The sequence below is a fragment of the Camelina sativa genome, chromosome 13, assembly GCF_030686135.1.
Source record: "Camelina sativa cultivar CO46 ecotype springtype chromosome 13, ASM3068613v1".
NCBI lineage: Eukaryota > Viridiplantae > Streptophyta > Magnoliopsida > Brassicales > Brassicaceae > Camelina > Camelina sativa.
This window is the reverse complement of record NC_141892.1, coordinates 22,212,105-22,234,562: the sequence shown is the minus strand read 5'-3', so window position 1 is coordinate 22,234,562 and position 22,458 is coordinate 22,212,105. Positions and strand designations below refer to the sequence as shown.

General features: G+C 35.7%; 3 protein-coding genes and 5 pseudogenes across 5 annotated transcripts; 5 read left to right on the top strand and 3 right to left on the bottom strand.

Moving 5' to 3' along the window:
* The first annotated feature begins 123 nt into the window (after positions 1-123).
* Positions 124-1,908, top strand: LOC104737158 (putative phospholipid hydroperoxide glutathione peroxidase). Its single transcript, XM_010457269.3, has 6 exons — positions 124-558; positions 653-729; positions 818-879; positions 982-1,100; positions 1,411-1,578; positions 1,689-1,908. The coding sequence occupies exons 1-6, from the start codon at positions 328-330 to the stop codon at positions 1,722-1,724; spliced, it is 693 nt and encodes a 230-aa protein (XP_010455571.1). The 5' UTR covers positions 124-327; the 3' UTR covers positions 1,725-1,908.
* Positions 1,909-2,286: 378 nt separating this feature from the next.
* Positions 2,287-3,488, top strand: LOC104738383 (putative F-box protein At4g11580 pseudogene; annotated as a pseudogene).
* Positions 3,489-3,814: 326 nt separating this feature from the next.
* Positions 3,815-4,976, bottom strand: LOC104737157 (F-box protein At4g11590 pseudogene; annotated as a pseudogene).
* Positions 4,977-5,919: 943 nt separating this feature from the next.
* On the top strand, positions 5,920-7,372 carry LOC104737156 (putative F-box protein At4g11580; annotated as a pseudogene).
* A 1,774-nt stretch (positions 7,373-9,146) lies between these two features.
* Positions 9,147-10,286, top strand: LOC147929848 (uncharacterized; annotated as a pseudogene).
* Positions 10,287-11,179: 893 nt separating this feature from the next.
* Positions 11,180-13,095, top strand: LOC104737155 (putative F-box protein At4g11580). Of its 2 annotated transcripts, XM_010457266.3 has the most exons (4): positions 11,187-11,511; positions 11,617-11,818; positions 11,936-12,412; positions 12,502-13,095. In XM_010457266.3, exons 2-4 carry the CDS (start codon positions 11,703-11,705, stop codon positions 12,992-12,994), a joined length of 1,086 nt encoding a protein of 361 aa, XP_010455568.1. In that variant the 5' UTR covers positions 11,187-11,511; positions 11,617-11,702; the 3' UTR covers positions 12,995-13,095. The 2 variants fall into 2 exon arrangements, with proteins under 2 accessions (XP_010455567.1, XP_010455568.1); XM_010457265.3 differs by having other exon boundaries at positions 11,180-11,818.
* Positions 13,096-13,188: 93 nt separating this feature from the next.
* On the bottom strand, positions 13,189-17,069 carry LOC104737152 (putative disease resistance protein RPP1; annotated as a pseudogene). The gene is made up of 4 exons (XR_015577956.1): positions 16,387-17,069; positions 15,155-16,277; positions 14,777-15,079; positions 13,189-14,680 (listed from the first exon to the last, which is right to left on the bottom strand). The product of XR_015577956.1 is annotated as a putative disease resistance protein RPP1 (transcript).
* A 247-nt stretch (positions 17,070-17,316) lies between these two features.
* LOC104737154 (5-amino-6-(5-phospho-D-ribitylamino)uracil phosphatase, chloroplastic) lies at positions 17,317-19,116 on the bottom strand. The gene has a single exon (XM_010457264.3). The coding sequence runs from the start codon at positions 18,688-18,690 to the stop codon at positions 17,569-17,571; it is 1,122 nt and encodes a 373-aa protein (XP_010455566.1). The 5' UTR covers positions 18,691-19,116; the 3' UTR covers positions 17,317-17,568.
* Between the last annotated feature and the right edge of the window lie 3,342 nt (positions 19,117-22,458).

Below are 22,458 nucleotides of genomic sequence, written 5' to 3'. Positions count from 1 at the left end.
AGATTTAGTGTTGAAAATTTAGCTTTGGTAAACAGTATTTTTGAGAAACTCCTCTTTTTAGAATTATGCAATAAATATCTGGGAAAAAATAAAATAATTAGTGGGCCAAAATTGAGGACCAGCGTTCACATAACACACCGCCACAATAAACGCAACCAATGACGTACGCGCACACACACACCCGAGTGTTTCCGACTAGTCTCTCCAACGTGGCTTCCTCATATGCATACCACGTGTCTATTTCATTCTCCAACCACTGAACGGTTCAAGCCAAAATAAAAATATCTAAAATCCTTGTGAAAAAAACGAATCTTCACTTTTCCGCAAATGTTTAGATCCTCCGTTCGTCTTCTCTATATAACCAGAATCAGTTCTCCTCTGCTTCGACGTTCATCATCGCGTCTTCCTCTGTTTTCATCTGCGAAACCTTTTCTCAGTTCTCATCGGATCACTATTACTTCTCTTCCGATCTTCGCAACGGGAGCTAATTTTTCTAGATCGGAGCATTCCATGGCTGCTTCTTCCGAATCCAAATCTATTTACGATTTCACCGTCAAGGTTTGTTTTGATTCTCTCTTACGATTGAATTGATTAGGTTTGTTTCTCTGAGTTTAATTTTGTTTGGATCCGATTTTTTGAATTTTGAATTCAGGATGCTAAGGGTAACGATGTTGATCTAAACATCTACAAAGGGAAGGTTCTATTGATTGTGAACGTTGCTTCTCAATGGTAACACTTTCAATTTTTTTTTAAAATTTGATTTTTTGATCTTTTAGGTTCATTGGTTTTAAGTGACTTAGTTTGTTTTCGTTTGCAGTGGATTGACTAATTCGAACTATACTGAGCTTGCACAGCTATATGAGAAATACAAAGACCAAGGTATATATATATAACTTTGTTGCTAGTTTGTTTGTTTGCTTGTTCGTAATCATGGTTTTGATGATTGTGTTTGTTGTTTATGGTTACAATTTTGGATTTTAGGTTTTGAGATTCTTGCGTTCCCCTGTAACCAGTTTGGGAATCAAGAGCCTGGTTCTAATGAAGAGATTGTTCAGTTTGCTTGTACCCGTTTCAAGGCTGAGTACCCCATTTTCGACAAGGTACACTAACGCAAGAAGTTAACTAGCCTTCTCATTGTGTACTATCTCAAACTCAGTCAGCCATTATATTTGAGAATTGTTGCAATCTTTTGTAGTATCAGTGAATCATTTTTTGGATCATATTGTTGGAACTAATAGCTTTTTCCTTTGAAAATGGGATGATGATGACTCTTGTTTTGAACTGTAACCGAAGTATTCAAGATCTTTTTTAGGAAAAGTGAATCATTTTCAAATCATATTGTTTTTTTTTTTTTCAAGTATTATTTTCTCTACCTGGATTTGATTCTACATTTTGCACTTTGAAATGAAGGTTGATGTGAACGGTGAGAAAGCTGCACCAATCTACAAGTTTCTGAAAGCAAGCAAAGGCGGGCTTTTTGGAGACGGCATCAAGTGGAACTTTGCCAAGTTCTTGGTTGACAAAGATGGGAATGTCGTCGACCGTTACGCGCCAACTACTTCTCCTCTCAGCATTGAGGTAATGTCTCTTGTCACTTAATCATCATCAAAATACTGTAGTCTGATTCAGTAGCCAGCCACATAGTTTTCTAATTGCTTGTTAAATCTTCATTGTTTTCGCAATTGCAGAAGGACCTGAAGAAGCTGTTGGGAGTTAAAGCTTAAAACAAGGAAAAAAAACAAACAAATAAAAGCTCATTAGTATTGTTGTATAACCAATACTGTGTAGTAAGCTGAGTTCGTGAGTGTCTGTAATGGTTATTTCCTCGTACTATAGTCCGGTTTTTAGCGGGCAAACCATGTAATAATCATAAAATCGAAATAAAATCAACAGTTTTTTTAGGGTAAATGGAAACCCCCAGCGTAAGGAAACTTATATTTTCGTAAAATTTGGCTGTGTTGGAAAGAAAGCTATGAGATCTTTCTTACTTGAAGTGTCTGTCTATGACGACCCAATAATCCAATAGAATTACTGAAATTTAGCAATGTGATTGTCAATAAATGGGAAATTCAACTTAAGGAAAGTGTCTACAATAACTAAAGGAAAAAGAAAACTAACAAATTTTAAAAAGTATATTTACTTGCCGTTAAAGAACTAAATAGACTAAATAGTTATGCTTCTAAACTTGAAATTTTGGAATGTGTACAAAATAGTTAGGACTGAGGTTTTTTTTTTTTTTTTAGGGATTAAATTTAGGAGTTAGGACTACAATTTCGTCATTGTGAATATGCAAACGTAAAAAATCACTCTCTTTTTTTGTTTTGTTTATTTTTTCAATAGATCTTCTTGATCAAGCTTTAACGTGGATTCAAGAATCTATCAATCTAAATTGTTTTTCTATCTTTTTCTCTCTCTCTTTTTTTTTTTTTTTTTAAATTTGTATGTAGTTGCAACGTGATGGTGAAGGCTAACAGCTCAAGAGAAGATTCAGAATGGTCAACTCTGGATAGAAACATACTTGCCATTATCTTCGATAAGCTCGACATAATGGACATTATCATGGGAGCTTCACGTGTATGCATCTATTGGTTCCTTGCCTTTCACAACAAAATACTGTGGAACACCATCGACCTCACCAAGCTCAATCACAAGGGAAAAAACGTCCTCTACAAATACCCGGTCGACAAAGAAGCCCTAAGCTTTAGTAATCTTTCAATTAAGATGAGCCGGTTCTTCTTTAACTTTTGTAGAGTAAAACACACAAAACTCAAGAATCTAATTGTTGAGATCACTAAGTTGAGCCGCACGGCTCCGTGTAATGTGTTCTTTAGCTTTAATTCCTATTTACAAATGGAGCACCTCATGTTTGTTGCTAAGAGGTAAATCTCATCTTAATATCTAAATAATAGAATATATATATCGCTCATATGTATGTTTTTTTTTTTTCCAGGATGGCAAACATAGAGAAACTTGCTTTACCAGTTTCATGGTCACTGTATAAAGGGCTGGACTCATTTAGGTTTGCGTTTAGTCAGTGGAAGAATCTTAAAACACTGATCATGGCTAATGACTTTACCTGGGGCTCATTCGAGATTCGAGTGTTGGGAGAGAGCTGTAGTAACCTCAACAACTTAAAACTTATAGGTTTTTATATTTTGGGAAACGACGCTGCTGAAGGAATCGTGCATTACCACCAGAGCCTCACTAGGTTGAGTTTGCGATGCTCTTTCATCGATGTTGAAGTAGTTATCCTGCTAATCAGAGGTCTTCGAAACCTCACAATCCTTAACTTGACACATTGCAAAATCTTGCGCTGGTATCTTATGATGAATGATGTTGTACAAGCTGCAACTCAGAATCTTGACAAACTTATCACATGTTCAGAATACGATTGTCAAGTTTGCAAAGATCGACCTCCCATGTTCCGAGAGCAGAAGTTTTACGAGAAGCATTGCCAAAACGACGAGATAAAGGAACTTGAATTCTGAAATTTTGAAAAGTTTTGTTGATGTGGTTTGAGAGAGTTATCGTATTCTATTTTCACAACCTTTATTATTCTTATATGTGTTGTTCTTCCATTTGATAGATCATAATATGCTTCATTTAATATGAACTGGAAATCATATAAAGTTTTTCAGCGTTTGATCCAGCGTTTGATTTAGGCAACATTGACATTGATCCAGCGTTTGATCCAGGGTTACTGGATAGTTACACTCTATTCATTTCTTTTAATATTGTTATATTAAAAGAAAACATTTCAAATACTATAGTCTATAGGTATGATGCATGAAAGCATGAAATTAAAGTGTCTTCCTTACAACAACCTAACACTCTCTACATAATCCGAAAATTGCTTTTGTCTCCCGATGCTTGAACTTGTAGTCTCCGTGTAAGTTAACCTTGATTCCTCTAAGCCTATTCGTGTCTGGATTGTAAAGGAAAACATAAAACTCATTATAATAGCACCGTGGTGCCAAAATTAACTCACCTCTATGAGTTGTGCCTCTGATATCTCCCAAATCATAATGTTTCCACTTCATCCCAATTTTGATACTGAAACTTTCCTTCATCCATCCTAGAGTCTCGGCTTGCTGATCCAAAACCCACACTTCCAAATCCGTCCATCTGGTAGTGGCTAAAGCTACTTTCCCCTTGTAGCTAATCAAAGTTGAAAGATATAGAAACGCAGTTGGAAAGTCCGCGGATACACTAGTAAAAAGATCCAACGTTTCTGACCCCAAATCGAATCTCATTAAGCTTAACCGCGACAAATTATCTGCCGTAAAAGCAAGATAATACAAAACTCCATCTATGCACACACTGTTAAGCACAGGACCATGAGGAGTTTTGTAATCAATCATTCTCCATACTTTGTTTTTATCTCCCAATGTGACTACTTGGTGTTCAGATGATAGTTGTAATATTCGATCCTTCATGCACAACACTAATAGTTTGTACTCATCATTAACCGGATCGTACCCGAAAAAACTATGTGCGACCGTACTGCTGGTTTCGACTCTAGGTATAGCTATGAATGTACCAGTACTAGGGTTAGCTACGCATTTATCTAGACCATATCTTAGGTTTATCAAACCATTGACATAATGAGAATGGTAGACAGACTCTGGAAATGGACATGTAACACTTGATAGATAAGACGTTGATGATGATGTAGACAGCGAGAAGAAGTGCCAAAATTCGCAGTTCCGTTGTATATCGAAGTCAATAAACGCGACTAGTAGACGAGGCTGCATCATCGAAGAGTACCTAACCTGGAAAGACGTGATGAAATCTCGACTCCGTATCACTCCGGTCCAAAACTTTGAGAGTAGGAGACACCTAGCTACGGATTTCAAAGGCAGTCTCATAAATATATCCATCGCTAGTTCCAAAGGAACATCATCGAAGTTCATCTCTTTCAAGATTTCAAGAGAATTGTTCTCAGTTTTACTCTTCTTCGATTGACTTGTCGCCATGATCCTGACCCCCGCTCACTCTTGTTTAGAGAAACCCTAAATATCTCTAAGTCTCCCTTGATGTTCTTAAGATCTATATAAGTTGAAATAGAGAGGCAACAGGCCCATATAGTCCAATATACATGGGATATTTTTGGTATTTGAACTTAATTGAAAAAAAAAAAACCCTAGCTAGTTAACTTTTTCACAAAACAAAATTTCCTCTTAGCAAGGTAGTTCTTCTAGGTCTATCACCTTGCTATAGATTATGTGACTTATTACAATATATTGTTTTTTTTTATGATGCTTTCGCTCTGGCTGTGCTCTGTTTGTTTATTGTTTTTGTAGAAATTTTTTTAAAATACTTTTTTCTAAGTAAGTGCTTACAAGAACTGACTATTCCTGATACCAAAAATTTTATTGATACCAAAAAAAAGAAAAAAGAACTGACTATTCGAATCTTTTTACCCTAACATAGCTTGTTTGGTTTTGTTTTTGTTTCTGTTTTTTTCCTAAACACAAAATTAAGTTAAAGATCGTGAAACTAGAGTTGCAGTTTTGGTGTTGTAAATATGTAGCATTATTTAGTAGGACACTATAATGTTTTGTTTCTATATGTTACCGTTGACATATTCTTGTTTTGTTTGATAATGAAAAGTACTCTATTGATAAGAATGTCCGCAACCGTACGAGCACACTTGAGGATGGAGGAGATACTCGCATTCAACTGTGGTTTGCCGCCAGATTTTATTCCAGATGAGTCAACATTCAGTTCAAAACATTTTTACATAAAGTCACAAATGTAACAAACAGTTTATTTTTTTTTTGAATATAATTTAACATTAGATTCAAAAAAACAAAAAGTACTCTATTTCTCTTATACAAGCTTTATGTAAATTCAAGAATCCACCCATCAACATTTTTTTTCTTCTCCTTTTTCCCCTTTGTATGTAGTTGCAACGTGATGAAGAAGGTAGAGAGCTTAGGAGAAGTTTCAGTATGGGCAGATGTAAACAGAGACATACTTGAACTTATCTTCAGTAGGCTCAACTTGATGGAGATTACCATGAGAGCTTCACGTGTCTGCATCTCTTGGTTCCTTGCCTATCACAAAAAGCTTTGTGGAACACCGTCGACCTCACCAAGCTCCAAGAATTAGATGTTTCCAACAGTTTTTTCTTTAAGAGTAAAGTACGACCAATCTTCTTTTACAAGCACCAGGTTGACGACAATGGAGGCCTTCATAAGAATCTTTTGTCTAAGATCATCTCCAGGTTCTTTCATGACTTTTTTGACGTAGATGGCGGCATAAGTCTCATGAATCTATTAATTGAGATCACCAAGTTGAGCCACATGGCCCCGAAGACATTGTTCTTTCACTTCAATTCATACAAGAAACAGGTCTCAATCATATTCGCTGCTGAGAGGTAAATCTCATCAATCATCTACTTAGATTTTCTTGCATGTGCATGGTGTGCCTCTCATACGTTTATATTTTTCTTTCTTGTGATTTTGTTTCTCAGCATGCCAAATATAGAGAAACTTGCTTTACCAATCTGGTCCTATCAAACCGAGAATTCATTGCGGTTTGCTTTCAGTCAATGGAAAAACCTGAAAACATTGATCATCGCTCATGAACATACTTTCACCGGGATATTTAGGTTTCAAACTGTGGGAGAGTATTAAATTCGGGTTTTAGTGTGGGCTTCCAACTCAAAACCAATTGGCAATAAGTAGAGAGGTTCTAACCCTTTATATATTACTTAAATCTCTTCACATATTTCTGATGTGGGATATTTTACACTAACACCTCCCCTCACGCTCAGGCATAACCATCTAAAGCGTGGGCATATGTGGGAACAACATCCACGGGGTGGCCCAATAATCAATCTGCTCTGATACCATATTAAATTCGGGCTTTATTGTGGGCTTCCAACTCAAAACCAATTGGCAATGAGTGGAGAGACCCTAACCCTTTATATATTACTTAAATCCCTTCACATCTTTCCGATGTGGGATATTTTACACTAACAGAGAGAGTTGTAGTAACCTATCCAACCTAAAAATATTTGGGTTATTTGGCATAATACAATACCAGCGAAATGGTACGTTACCTCCAAAGCCTCAAGAGGTTGAGTTTGCGATGCTCTTTGGTTAGTATGGAGGTATTTAACAAGCTAATTACCGGCCTTCGAAACCTGACGATTCTTAACGTTTCACATTGCAAAAATTTGTTTAGTTTTCTTCCTATCGAATAATCTATAGAAAAATTTGTAATAGCCGCTGCAACTCAGAAGCTTGAAAATTTTATCTGTTGTCCTCAAGATTGTATGATTTGCAAAGATAGATGTCGTTATTCCTAGTCGTATCTCGCTTAGGATTGGCTGAACGACGAGATAATGGAACTTCAATTCTGAAATATATGAGAAGAATTGTTTGGTGCTGATGCATGGTTTTGTATGTAGTGTGTGTTTATTTTCATTAATTTAAAATTTAAATTTGTTACTCAAAGATAACTTGAAAGTATATATAGTTTTCTGATCCTATTGTGTTGAAGCTTTCAATTTATTTCTGTAATTGTATATACACTGTATATGTACAATTTGTAAATAATGTATTTCTGAATGTAAAAGATTCACACTTTAAACTCCATTTATACATGACGATCAAAATTATGTGTCATGTACTTTTGTTACACACTTAATTACACTTAGACCATGTCTAATGGAGCAACCCATCTAAGTTGCTCAAAAATAAAAAGTACATTAGTGTATTAGACACTTTTTGAAAAATAATTGGAAAATAAGCAGTTTTTGTTAAAAAATTGAAGAATATACACTTTTTAGATTTTGTGAGATAGATAATTTGTGAGAGATTATAAGAAAAAAATAAATAGAAAGACTAATATACCTGTGACCATGTGTCATAAATAGAGAGTTTTAATTGTGCTCCCAATTTTAGAGGAAATAAGAGTGAAGATGTATTGGTTTGTCTAAAGTAGTGTCTGTGTGATTAAAGACGTGATACAGGATTGTTGTTGTTTTATGTGCGTGAGAAGTTTCTAGAAGGTTTAAGAAGGCAATATTGAAGGACAGTTTGAGGATGAATTGAAGCGCAAAACTACTATTTATTGGGTTGATAAAATTGGAGTTTTACAAGGAAAAGGAAAATAGCAAAAAGGAAAAAGTCATTTTTTAATGGAATTTGGAAATCTTCTCCTATGGTGATTAGGAAGTCTTGATGGATATATAAGGAGGTGTTGGGCACGTCCTAGAGAAGTAAGAGAGCTGAGAGATAAAGATAAAAACCCTAGAGAGCTTTTTCATTATGTGCGGCTTGGTTTCGCGGTTTGGTGCTTGTGTTGTTCAAGCTTCTTTGTTCGTCGGTGTGACGTGTGTGTGAAGGTTGCTCAAAAGAGTTGAAGATCTGAAGTCTAGGCTCAGGGGGAGTTTAGCCCAAGGTTAGGTTATCTTGGTTTAAATCTAGGCTTGGTGTGAGTTTAGTTAAGGGTAGAGATTTATCCTTAAGATTTCATGTTATAGAACAAAGCGGTGAATTAAGAGGGTTGTGCTTGATTTACGCATTTGCGAATAGGTTGTATTTGCTTTCTTGTTCTAGTGATCCCGGAGAGTAGGAAAAACCGAACCTCGTTAACAAAGCTCTTGTGTTATTTACTTTATGCACTTTATTATTGCCTCATCCGCATTTACAAGTGGTATTAGAGCGGGTTCTCGATAGAGATTAAGTCTAGTTTCGGGTAGATCACGGGTGAGGGTAGTTCAGGAAGTAAGACAATGCTTTGCATCAGTTGTGATGACTTCATACAGAGAAGGCACGTCTATGTCAAGACCATCGTTGCTTGATTCAACGAACTACGAGTATTGGAAGGTTCATATGCAAGCGTTTATTAGTAACCTTGATGAAGATTGTTGGAATTCGATTGAGCTTGGTTGGGAGCCTCCTAAAGTTTTGGATGAGAAAGGGGTTGAGAGTCTTAAGCCCAGAGATAAGTGGACTGCTGCAGAGAAAAAGATATCAAGTTGTAATTTGACAGCCAAGACAACGATTTACAATGCTATTGATTCAAGCCACTTCAAGTTAATTTCTCAATGTATATCAGCTCAGAAAGCATGGAAGTCATAGGAGAATATGTTTGAGGGTACTTCTAGTGTTAAAAGAACAAAGCTGGATATGTTGGCATCACAATTTGAGAATCTAAGGATGGAAGAAAAAGAAACTGTGGCTGAGTTCAGTGCTAAGTTATGTGATATATCTAATGAGACTTTTGCTCTTGGAAAGCAGTACAAAGACAAAAAGCTTGTGAAGAAACTGAAGCGATCTGTTCCTACAAAATTTGAGTCAAAAATTTCTGTAGTTGAAGAAGCTCATAATTTAGATGAGATGACTTTTGATGAGTTTGTTGGGATTCTAAAGGCTTTTGAATGAAGCAAAGCATATGAAGCTGAAGGAGTAAAGAAGAAAGATGATCAAGTTATGGAAGCAATAAAGAAGGAAGTTGACATTGGAGTAGCTCTTAAGGTATCATCTTGTGAAGATTCAATGACTATGTTATCAAGACAATTTGCTAAATTTCTGAAGCGTAAGGGCGAAGAGAAGAAAAGTAGAATGGGTGAAGAGATGAAGACTTCATCAAAGAATGTTCAATGTTTTGAATGCAAAGGATATGGTCATGTACGGTCTGATTGTGCCAATCTACAAAAGCATAAGAAGAAGGCTATGAATGTTGTTACTAGTGATTCTGAAACTGATTCAGATGAAGAAGAAGAACTGAAGAATTTTGTGGCGTTTACAACTTCTGAAGATAGTTCTGAATCAATGTCTGCATCAGCGTCTGCATCAGTGTCTGCAACTACTTCTGAAACTGCAACAAAACCTGCAACTGTATCTGAACATGAATATGATAGTGATAGTGATGGAGAGGATATGAGTTATAAAGAACTTGGTAAGAGTTATGAGAAGCTGTATGCACATTGGCTTAAGGTAGTTGATGATAATTCAATTTTGATTAAGGAAAAGCTTGAGTTAGAGGCTAAAGTTGTTGAAGCAGAGAAATATGCAACAGAGAAGGGAGAAGAAGCATTACAAGCTAAAGTGCAGCTTAAAGAAACTCAAAAGAATTTGAGGATGCTTAATAATGGTACAGAGAAGTTGGATCACATTCTAAATATTGGCAAGATTGATAAGTGTGGCCTTGGATATGAAAGAAAAGTCTCAAAATCGGATACGGTGTTTGTTTCAAGTGGAAAAATCACGTCTACTTCAAAAGATATGTTACGCGTGGGTTCAAAACCTAGTAACTATAAAGAATAAAAGTTCTTTTTTCAAAAAATAAACAACTTTGGTCTAAAGCAATAATAACTATATTACTGAAAAATATTATAAAACACAAAACTTAGTTTTTGCAAACAATCCCGCACGTACGTGCGGGTCCGGATCTAGTAGTAAATAAATGGAGAGAGAGATCAAGAGTAGAGGGGAGAGAGTTAAACAATGATGTTCTTCTAACTATTACTCTTTCTTCTCTTCTTCTTGTCTTCTGTTATTACATTAAAGCAAATCAACGTATATATAGGAAAATTAAGGATTAGAAGATAAGTTGTATTGGATTCTAATCTATGAAGATTTTTGAAGAGTTCAACAAAATCATTAAAAATGAATAAGTAAAAAATTGTTAAAAATTGTTAGAGAGTTTTGTTGATTAGTTTTCTAAAATCTTGTAAAGTTCTCCAAACAATCCCTATATTTTTATGATACTTTTCATGACTTTATTTTGTAAAGAAAGTGTCTAAAACCATGAACCAATAACATAATAATTGAATTTATTAACAATCTTAGATTCTTTTGTTTTAATTGAATAACACAAAACTTTTAATGATTACAAGTATAAATCCAATAAACCAAATTTGTTAAGATTTTCAGACTTTTTACAAATCACAAACTAATAACACTAAATTTTAACAAAGTTTAACAAAATCTTGTTTTAATAACAACAATTCTACATAACATTTAAAATCTTTAAAACTCTATTTAAATCTCAAACTAATAACCCCCTAAATACTACTTGAAAGCAAAGTTACTTAGAAGGGAAGTATGTGATGGATAAAACAAAAGTAATTATCCATTTTATAGCAAATGTAAGTTTCCTAAGCTAAAATAATTAAATGTAAATTATACATTTACTATTTTAGGAAAATTTCCTAATTGTCATATTGACAATATCAACTTGTTTGAAGATTGAAGAAAAAGTGAGAGACTCTGTGAGGACTAGAGGTTTCGAGAAGGCTTCGAAGCAACTCAAGAGACTCTCTTCTTGGGTTTTTCTCTTTTCTCTTCTCCTTCTTCTTCATGCTTTTAAGCTGTGATTCTCGTTGTTGTTGAGCTTCATTGAATCATTGATCTTTCATACAGATCTGATTTGGGTTTGTAGTTTCTTGAATTGGGTTAGATCTCTTCACATCGACGGATTGAAGGAAAACAAAAAAAGACTCTTGTTTTTACTTCTTTTGATTTGTTGTTGGATTGATTATGAAATTGGGTGAGTTGAGCTATTACACAGTTGAGATTTTGTAACATACTCAGCCATAAAAATGTAACAAAAATTATAACCTTTGTGTTTTTTTTTTTTTTTTGTCTTGCATAGAAGGTGTTCGACAGATTGCTCAAGAGAGATATTAATCTGTTTTGTATAGTGGTTTGAGAGTTTTACATTTCAGAGTTTAGTTTTTAATGTTAGTTACGATGGAGAGATCAGACGGTCTCAAGGGTCTACTTGAACATTCACTGCCTACGACAAATTCTACAATTCTTCTTTCTCGGAATTACGTTGTTCAACAATTTCCAAGGTTTGTTTAGGGTTCTTGACTTACTCTTGTTTTGCTTCTGTTGTGTTCAATCTTTAATGTGAATTCAAGAATCAATCTATCTAAAATGTGTTCAACCGTTTATTACTCTGTTTGTAGTTGTGAAGTGAAGGAGAAGGTAGACAGATCAAGAGAAGTTCCAAAGTGGGAAACTTTGCATAGAGACGTACTTGCTGTTATTTTCGATAAGCTCGAACTGATGGACCTTACCTTGGGAGTTTCACGTGTATGTACTTCTTGGTTCCTTGCCTCTCACAACAAAACTCTGTGGAACACTGTCGACCTCACTAAGCTCAAACAAGTGGACTTCTCCTATTTTATGGAGTTTGAGGATCGAGTCCGACCTGTCATCTTCTTTGAGCACCGGGTTGATGAAGAAGAAGTAGCGAAAGGCCTAAGCTTTAGGAGTATTTTTATCAAGATTAGTAAATTCTTTTTTGACTATAGTGTCGTACACCTAACCCTTATGGGATTACTCGATGAGATCACCAAGTTGAGCCGCATGGCCCCGAAGAATTTGTTCTTTCACTTCAGTTCCTATGTAAAAACGGAGGATCTCATGTTTGCTGCTGAGAGGTAAGTCTCATCTTTTTATGTAAATGAATTATAGTTGAAGTCATGTACAAAAAGGAGGATCTCATTTTTTTCTTTTTTGTTTTCCTTAGGATGCCAAACATAGAGAAACTTGTTTTACCGGTCTGGTGCTATAAAACCAAGGAGTCATGTCAGTTTGTGTTCAGTCAATGGAAGAATCTGAAAACACTAATCATTGCTCAAGATTATCAGCTACGTATCGGGACATTCGACTTTCAAATCGTGGGAGAAAACTGCAGTAACCTTACAAACTTCAAATATTTGGGTTTTTTGCAAGACAAGAATGTTGAGCAAATCGTGCGGTACCTCGAAAACCTCAAGAGGTTGAGTTTACGATGCTCTTACGTCACAATTGATGGAGTTATATCGCTAATCACAGGCCTCCAAAACCTCACAGTTCTTAATCTCTCACATTGCATATACTTGGCTTTGGATCCTGACACGGTGCCTGATGATTATTTTGTACAAGCCCCCATTCAGAAGCTTGAAGAATTCATCAAATGTACTCCTGATTGCAAGATTTGCAAACGTCGCTACTCCTGGTCGTATCTCTCTGAGGATTGAATTCTGAAATATTGAAAAGCTTGGTAGACGTTTTGGAACAAATGATCAGACATTTAACATATATGATGAATGTTGTCTCACAAGTATAGATTGTGACTGAATCTTGTGTTGCATAGTTCCTCCTCGAGACAGCTAGCTTATATGATCAAATCAAATGATACGTATACACACATAAAGTATAAAGAGTATAGGTATGAGTGTGTACATTTGTATTCATCACAAAATCTAGTGAATTCAATAGTTAGTCAATTATACATATTACATAACCCAACATCACACAATAACAATGTAAAATGTAAAGATTAAAAGTGCAATACCAAGCCCTGCAACTTTAAATTGAATCTTCGTCTATATACTGTCATGATCTCCATCGACTTCAGTCCCATAAACATGAAAGACTTTTACTGAGCATTACCCCACATTCTTTTATCTTTCTTTCGCTGCAGTAGATTTTAAAGTCAACGAGCAGCTCGTTAGATGTCACATCTCCTTCAAACTCAAAGATGTACAAATGCTCAGTAAAAGAGTGAGATAGGGAGTAGCCAATAGGTCTGCATGGAACATAGACGCCAGGATTATGTTTTTCCATGATGAGATATGTTATTCTCATCTCTTTACTACCAAACACCTTCTCCTTGTCACCACCTTCATCAACCAGCAAGATACAAGCCTTAAATCTCGAGGTTTTAGAAAGAGGCCTTTTTTCAAATTTACCACTACGGAACTTCCAGTTTTAGCTCGGTAAGTGAAGTTTGCAGGCACTTCTTCACCAGGTAAGACCGTACATCGAGTACTGGTCTGAACAATGAGTTCCCTTGCTTCTTTATTCAGTCTGAAACAGTTAGTAAACTGAAGATACTTTAGATTGTGAAAGAAGCAATCGAGTCTCACTAATGACTCGCAACTTTCTACCCTTAGATGATCTAAGGAATCTGGAAGCTGTGGGATTGATACTAGCTTCTTGCACCCTATGAGTATTAGAAACTGAAGACGGGAGACTTTATTAACCCACGGAGAGATCTCTTGCATTTCTTTATCTTCAAATACCAACGATGTGATGATATCAAGAGCGTGCGGGAACTCCTCAAGGTTTTCATGGAATGACATGCCCAAGTAAGAAAGGTTAGGCCAAGACTTTATCGACGAAGGCACTTCTTTTATTGCAGTTCTCGCGAGAATTAGGAGCCTAATATGTGTGGAAATCTCAGGAAAACTTTTCAGCATAAAACAGTCACGGAAATTAACTTCATCAAGAGATTCCAAGTTGATGTTGGTAGGAAGAACCTCTAGCTTTGAGCAACCTATTGCAATCAACTTTTGCAATTTATGAAGATTCCCAATAGAGGAGGGCAACTCTACAAAACTAGTGCACATATCAAGCTGCAATGTTTGGAGATTAGTGGCGTTTCCAATGGAGAACAGGAGTTCTACCAGACTTGAACATCCCATGAGATTCAACAAGGAAAGATTATTGGCATTTCCAATCCAGGACGGAAGCTCAACCAAACTTGAGCATTTGGAAATGTCCATTTTTTTAAGATTAGTGGCATTCAAGGACGGGAGCTCCACCAAAATTGAGCAGGAAGAAAGAAACATATGTTGAAGATTAGTGGCGGTTGAGAGGTCAGGTAGTTCCTTTAGGTTTTTCGAAAGACTCAAATTCACCCACTTGAGGTTACGAAGGGACTGTACAAATAAGCAAAGTAAAAACATTAAATTACTAACAGAGTGCTATAGATCAGACCTTTTTAAAACCTAACAAGTGTAAGAAAAAAAACTTACCCGATCTCCTTCCCACAGCTTATGCAGTTGGCTATCTACCATATATAATTCGACAAGGCACTCCGTACAAAAATTGGAAGGCAGACATGTCATTGGAAAGCGATCCCAATGTAGTAATCGTAGTTTTTGAGATAGATGGTTCAAACCTTGTGGTAAGCTCAAATTATGATTTTGATTACCATTCATACACTTGAATCTTAAGAATTCAAGATTAGACATCCCTTCAAAAGCTCTTCAACTTATACTTAATTCGCCTGACAACCCAGATGAGTCAAAATGTATGCCTATAACATTTTTACTACCCTGAATATAAAGAACTAGAGATGGTTAGTCATCAAAAATATTTTAATCTAATGGAAGCTTAAAACTAAAACTAACCGTGTCATTAGTGAATACTTCACATATATCTCTAGCATCAACCAAAAACTGACGCTTCCCAGGTTTTAGAATGGATTGGTTCCCAAGCTCACGACGGACAATTTCTTTACCCAATTGTACTAGCAGATTGTGCATATATACACATCCATTTTCAACAGATATGAGAGATTTCTCAGATAAAATGCGAAATTGTTGCCTCACATCCAAGAAATTCTTTCCGAGATGATCTTCCACTAGCTCAATCATTTGATAGTTGAAAAGACAAGCTATATGAACAAATAAATCTTTATCTTCATCACATAACGCATTGTAACTGAACATTAAAATGCTTTGAATGCTGGCATCAAGGCGAGTTCTTAGCCTTGGTAGTGCATCTATCCACTCCTGCTTAGACATTCCTCGGAAATGGGAGCCCATGACTCTTAATCCCAATGGCAGTTTACCCAAAAGGTTTGTAACTTCCCATGAAAGCGACTCAAAACCATTTTTGGGAAACTTTTGATCAAAAGCATACATACAAAAGATGTGAGAAGCTTCGTATACTGACGGGAAATCCACCTTGTAAATATGGTTGATGCCATGTGACTTCAAAAGTTTTTGGTCTTGAGTTGTGATGATAATCCGACTTCCATGACCAAACCAGCTAGTCTCTTTTGCGATGGCATCTAATCGTATATACTGATCAATGTTATCAAGAACAATCAACACTTTCTTGTCGTTCAACCTGTCTTGTACAACTCCAAGATGAGGAGTCTCAATATCCTTGTGGTTGAGTATCTGGGACAAAAACTGTTTCTGTAAGTACAACTTTGCACTATAGTCATCAGAAGACACTCGCCTTGTAGAGGTTAACTCTTTGATATCCTCCATAAAGACGCTCAAATCGAAACTGCTAGAGAGTTGGCTATACAAATATCTAGCTATGGTGGTCTTCCCAATCCCAGACGGACCCCAAATCCCAATCATCCTAACCTCATCAGATTCTAAGCGTAACATTGGTCCCATATTTTTCATATGAGCTCCCATTCCAACTAAGCTGTTGAAATCTCTTGATGGTGTGGAATTATTCAACTTATTTGAAACATCCATAGCTATTTTTTCTATTATGGCAGCTTCACTAACCCTATAACAACAAATAGAGAGAGCACTATATTTAGTCATGACAGATTTTCATACATGTGTTTGTATCAAAAATGAATTAGTTAGCGCAAGTAGAAGTTAAGAGGGCAAACCAGTTGCGTGAATGCTCTCCGGCGATTGTGGCCACGCCCTCCAAAGCTAATCTCCATCTCTTAATCTCTTTCTTTGGTTTACCTTTACAAGTTTTGTTGAATACTTTCCCAAAGGCTCCCATCTGTTTCTTGACGTCAGTTGGATCTACATCATAGAAAATGGTCATCACGATTTGACCCAACTCTTCTCTACACTTCATGATCTCCACCAACTCATTCAGGCACCAGGACGAGGAAGCGTAGTTCCTCGAAAGCAAGACGATGGCGATCCTTGATCCTTTGATAGCTTCTATGAGCTCAGGACCAATTGTTTTACCTCTCTCGATATCATTATCAATGAAAGGATCAATTCCTTTTCCTCTGAACTCTTTAAGGATGTGGGTAAGAAATGTTTTTCGGACATCTTCCCCGTGGAAGCTCAGGAAGACATGGTGTTTCCAAGTTCTTGACAAAGACGATGGAGGAACTGATGAAGAAGATGAGGAAGAATCTACTTCTTTGCTGTTTTGTTGGAATCTGAGTTTTCTAAAAAGCGTGGAAATGGAAAAAGAAGAATCCATTAGTAAGGTGAAGAGAGGATCTAGATCTAGAACATGATGGAGAAAGGATTAACAAAGATTGTATAGAACTATATTGCATACTAAGCGTTGACTGACGTTGTTGGTGAGCCTTCGTTTAATATTAAAAGGAAAAACAAAAATTGTGTTTATTAGGACACGGTTTGTCGGAAAAAGAGAGAGAGAGAGAGAGAGAGAGAGAGAGAGAGAACTAGATAGTTTTCAAAAGTAGAATTAGAAAATATGTGAAAATTGTGTGCTACCTCAAGAGGTTGAGTTTGCAATGATCAACGCCGCTACTCCTGGTCGCATCTCCTCTGAGGATTGGCGTAATGATGAAACAAAGGAATACGAATTCTGAAATGTTGTGATGTTTTGGAACAAATGATCAGACTTCAACATATATGATGAATGTTATCTCACAAGTATACAAGTCTAATGATATTTTAACGTATACAAACATTAAAACTAAGTAGGAACTAAGTATATGTATGAGTGTACATTTATATTTATCCCTCGTTTAAGCTTCTTCCAATTATACACAGAAACTAAAACATGTCGTGAATTACACGAGGAAGAATCCAAATCTCATAAGACTGTACAATATAACAGAAGATCACTTCCATCAGAAGATATCATCAACTGCTACAGCTGACGAAGGCCGCTCATGCTCATCTTCCTTTTCCATCTCCAATTCCGGTTCGAATTCCGTCAAATCCGTATCTGCAAGTTTCTTCAAATCAATAATCGATAACTCGTCTAGTCTTCTTACCACCAGCTCAGCTGCACCAAGCTCATAAATCGGGTGTTTACTAGCCACAGCCACACATTTCATCCTCCCATCATGAGCCGCTTCAATGGTCTGGTTCGAGTTTCCAAACACAATGCAACGTTCCGGTATGAAATCAAGAAGCTGTGCTGCGTAAATGAACATCTCAGGATCCGGTTTACCTCTGTAAACATCTTCAGACGCAACTATCACACTGAAGAACTTCCGTATACCAACAGATCCAACAGCATTCTCTAATGTCTCCCGAGGACGAGTAGACACCAAAGCCATTGGGATCTTATTATTCATCAAGACATTCACAAACTCCTGTGACCCGTCTCTTAGTCTATACACACCTCCATGTAAAGCTTTAAAGATCTCTTCTTTACGCTTAGCCATCCTTCTCACTTGAACAGGATCTCTCGACCAACACAGAACCTCTGAAATCGCCTGCTCGTTTTTCATCCCTTCGACACGTCTGAGCATAAAAGCTGGAGGAGGAGACTTCCCTTCTTCCTGAGCTAAAGTCAGCCATGACTTGTTATCAAGATCAGGGTTATCTTCAATCAACACTCCTTCCCACTCAAATATAGCACCTAACCAACCACAACCCATACGTTCCTGCCTAAGTAAAGGATTATGCAATGAAGGCTTATCAGCTTTGTTCTCAGGTGGCCATACACCGGGTTTATCATCTGCACCGGAATCAAGATAGTTCCAAGTTTTAGGTAACCTCTCGTCTTTCTTCTTCTTATACGCAGGCATCTCTTTCGTCAGTTCCATCGCAACAGCCCTGATCGGTAACACAGACCACATTCGACTCTTCATCACACTCTTCTGCATCACCAAACGATTCGCACTAAAATCTAACTTCACCGGAAACTGTGATCTCTGCGTTTTGGATTCGTTCTTAACCGAAACCCTCACAATCGAAGGTCGATGACAAACCAAAGACACAGCTCCAATAGCATCCACCATGGTTAACAGAATCAAGAAACTCAAATTCAATTCCAAATCTCTACCAACCTATCAAACCCTAAAACCTGTGAGAAAGCTGCAAGAGAACCTTAATCAAAGATAGAATCCAAGAATCCAAAAACAGCTTTCCCACCGCTAGAGAACACAAACCCTAATCCAATCAATTACCCAAAGTATCCATTTAGAAAAAAGAGAAACTTTAGGAAGTAAGAAACCCTAAAAGATTAAAACTTTACAAGAAACTTGAAGATCCGATCTATGTACACAAACACAAGAAACCCAAGATCAAAATCCCAAAATGTAAAAAGAGGGAATTTTCGATTGAAACCTGTAAAATGGAAACAACCGAGAGAGATGAATAAAAACCAAATCTTTTTTTTTTTTTTTTATCTTGTATTGAAAGTTTAATTGTGATTCTCTTTAAATTTTAATGAATTTTATATTTATTTATGTGGTATATAATAATTCACACATAATCCAGATATTTCTCATTTTATATTTTGACGGTGTGTATGATATCCACGTGGCAGTAATCGGAGGTGTCTACGAAAAAGTTTATTCTACGCTGGAAAATAGCGGTACAAGAGAGGAGATTACTGTTTTGCCACGTCTCTTCAAACTTTACAGTCACGTGTCTTTTAACGCAACACGTATCAGTTTTTTTACAATGCGAAGTCTAGGCCCAGTGTCGGTCAGGCCCATGTAGAAAATATACAACTCGATTTTAAAATTTTAGAGAGTAGAGAGATTTTCAAATGTCATTGGTACATGCAAAACCTCGAATTTGATAAGAATAAAAACTTTGGTCGAGTTAGAATGGGATGTTTACTGGAATGAGCCTTTGTTGGGCCAAAAATTTGAGATCGAGTATTATAGTCCAAACTCTCGGTTTTAGACATTTTAAAGACAAATGAAATGATGCTTTTAGCCCTATTTATATCTCCGTATCATCTTCTTCCTTCTCTTAGTTTTTACTTTATATCTTTTATTCGGCCGATCTTAAAAATTCATGGATTCATCTAATTTGTTTTAGATGAAAAAAAAACTAAACCCTAAATGATATTATCTAGAGAACCCAAGGGTTTCAATCAGAAACACTTATGGATTTTCTATTTCTTTACCATCGTTGGTTTATGTTTCTCCACCAGAAACTCCACCTCCAAGGTCTGTCGACCATTTTGTTTAGTGAACCCAAAAGCTTCAAATTCATCTTTTTCGGAAACTCTTATGATTCATCTTAAAATCGAATCCAAATTATAAATATTTTACATGTTCTGCGATTCACAAATCCAAAAAAAAATTAGTTGGTAATTGGTTCAATCGCTTAACGACGATAAGCTGACCATCATCAAGGTGGAACATACCATCGATGGCTGCAACTCCTTCTTTAATCAGAGATTTGAAAATTTGAAAAAAATTGTTCACGGCGCAGGTCGCAGAGAAAGAAAGAGAGTTAAGGGTTAATGTGAGAAGGTTAATTTAGTATTTTTGGTTGATTAAAAAGGCCTTAATCTGTAAGTCTGGACTATAAGTCCTAAATCTGTAAGAAACTTAGAAAAAAAAGCCTAATTCTGTAACTAATCCAGTTAGAATCCATCAACGCTTTCCTTTATAAATATTTTTATTTACAACATTAAAACACACTAGTCCTTCTTCGTAAGGAAAAAGGACGACATTGCAATTTTTTCTTCTATAAACAATTTCATTTATAACTTTAAAACACACTAATATTTTTTCAGTGAAAAGTGCAAGTACAAGTGTCTATGAATGTAACCAAGGTGGTGAAGTGATTTAAACCCTATGAAAATCATTCGTATGAACCATTCCACAGTGGCTATGGACAATCCTTTTTGATGCCTTTTAATCTCAGCATAAAAAGTCTCAGTTGTTGCATACTCCATGAAGAGCTCATAGACGTTATCCTTTTCACTAGTCTTGTGTATTGATTCTTCCATACACTGCACAATTCCAATTACACCTCTGAGAAAAGATAACATCTCAATGTTGCAGTTGACAACAAAGAAAACTCGTAAACTTTTATGTTCTTAATTTCTGGATTTACTTATCTTGCAACAAAAAGAGCAAATCGGTGTGAGCTATAATCCAATTTACAACAAGAATAATGATAGTTGGACAATAATTTTGATTAATAAAATTTGAATATTTTGGAGTAATTACTCACTACAAACATAACTCATTAGTGAAACGACCTGACCCGTTTTTTTTTGAAAATAATAATATAATAATAATAATAATAATAAATAAACTACGATTAGTGGTCCCATATCCACTAGCCACCTAACCACAATCGCAAACAACAGCGGAATAACAAATACCAATTAAATAACCAACAAACCAATATCCAATAATAATCCATAGTAGAATAACCAATAACCAACCCTAACCATTCCAATGTCAATACAACAGGAAACAAGAAACCGGCAACCTAGCAAGTTCTAGATCCTTCCTAGCTCCAAATCTCTCAAGAACAGCCAAGAAATCTCACCAATTTCTCTCAAAAACTCATGAACTCTCTTTTCTCCCTTTTCTCTCAAAAACCACAAAGCGGCAGACAAAATAAACCTCCAAAACCCTTATGGTCGACAATCCACTTATATAACCCGGTCCAATGGTTTTTCCTAAACCAAACCGGTTCAAATCGATAATTAAATCAATCTGGTCGAACCAGAATAAGTGGTGTCGACCGATACCAACATGGGTGTCGATCGACACCCACCCCGAAAACGCAGAGTTTTGGTTCGCGGCGTTACAATTAGTTATTATTTTTTATTGACAACATGCATTATGCAAATCAAATATATATAGTGGCACAACAAAGAATTTAACACAAATCACTAGACTATGTTATGGTCCAAATAAAGTTTGTGTAATACAAGTACACACCTTCAACTTTTTCCTTCAGAATTTGAGGAAGTGATCTACATAAGTTATCATGTTTGGAGTCTGGTCATACCATTGTACATATATGCGACATGTTCTCTTCCATTGTCATATCTGGTTTTACCAGAAGGAAAAAAAAATCAATACTATTCATGAACGTTTCCAATATTCTAAGGAAATAGATTTATTATAGTTACCTCTTTGAATACTATTCATGAATGTTTCCAATGTGATTGAGTGATGACTGATAAGTAATATAAACCATATGAAGATGGTGCTGTCACAATAAACCAAAGCAAAAAAAAAAAAAAATTGATCTCGATCCACACATGATAACTTCTAAACCAGTAACTCTAGCTTAAGCTGAAATATAAAAACATAAATCCATATTAGTATTTTTGAACTATATTTTTGAAATAAAACATCATTTTCAAAAAAATTACAATTTATGTCATTGCTTATATCCATATCCAAATAACTTTACAATAATTTATCTCTGTCATCCATATAACCCAACAAAATTAAAATATATTAAAAAGATATACAATGTTTTACAATTAATATATATATATTTAGAAGATATTATCACGATTTATTATTATGATTTTTCTATTATATTTGTTTGATTTTTTTTAATTGTTATGGATCACCATATAATACATATATTTAATAAAAATCTATAAAAACAATTTGAACATATTGTGATTTTTTTAACAAACAAATATTACTCAGTTAATATAAAAATTGTCTGTTTAACATCCACACATTGACTAAAATGTATAGAAAATGATTCAGAGTCATATTATACATAATATCAAAAATGAATTTAAATCTAAAGAAGTATCCAAATTTCAAGTTTGTATATGG

Excerpts from the sequence above, each read along its gene's own strand:
- LOC104737158 (XM_010457269.3), top strand. The coding sequence starts at position 328 with ATGTTTAGATCCTCCGTTCGTCTTCTCTATATAACCAGAATCAGTTCT. Across the intron at positions 1,101-1,410 it reads AGTACCCCATTTTCGACAAG|GTTGATGTGAACGGTGAGAA; the intron begins GTACACTAACGC and ends TTTGAAATGAAG. Across the intron at positions 1,579-1,688 it reads CTTCTCCTCTCAGCATTGAG|AAGGACCTGAAGAAGCTGTT; the intron begins GTAATGTCTCTT and ends TCGCAATTGCAG.
- LOC104737155 (XM_010457265.3), top strand. The coding sequence starts at position 11,703 with ATGTTAGTTACGATGGAGAGATCAGACGGTCTCAAGGGTCTACTTGAA. Across the intron at positions 11,819-11,935 it reads GTTGTTCAACAATTTCCAAG|TTGTGAAGTGAAGGAGAAGG; the intron begins GTTTGTTTAGGG and ends CTCTGTTTGTAG. Across the intron at positions 12,413-12,501 it reads CTCATGTTTGCTGCTGAGAG|GATGCCAAACATAGAGAAAC; the intron begins GTAAGTCTCATC and ends TGTTTTCCTTAG.
- LOC104737154 (XM_010457264.3), bottom strand. The coding sequence starts at position 18,690 with ATGGTGGATGCTATTGGAGCTGTGTCTTTGGTTTGTCATCGACCTTCG.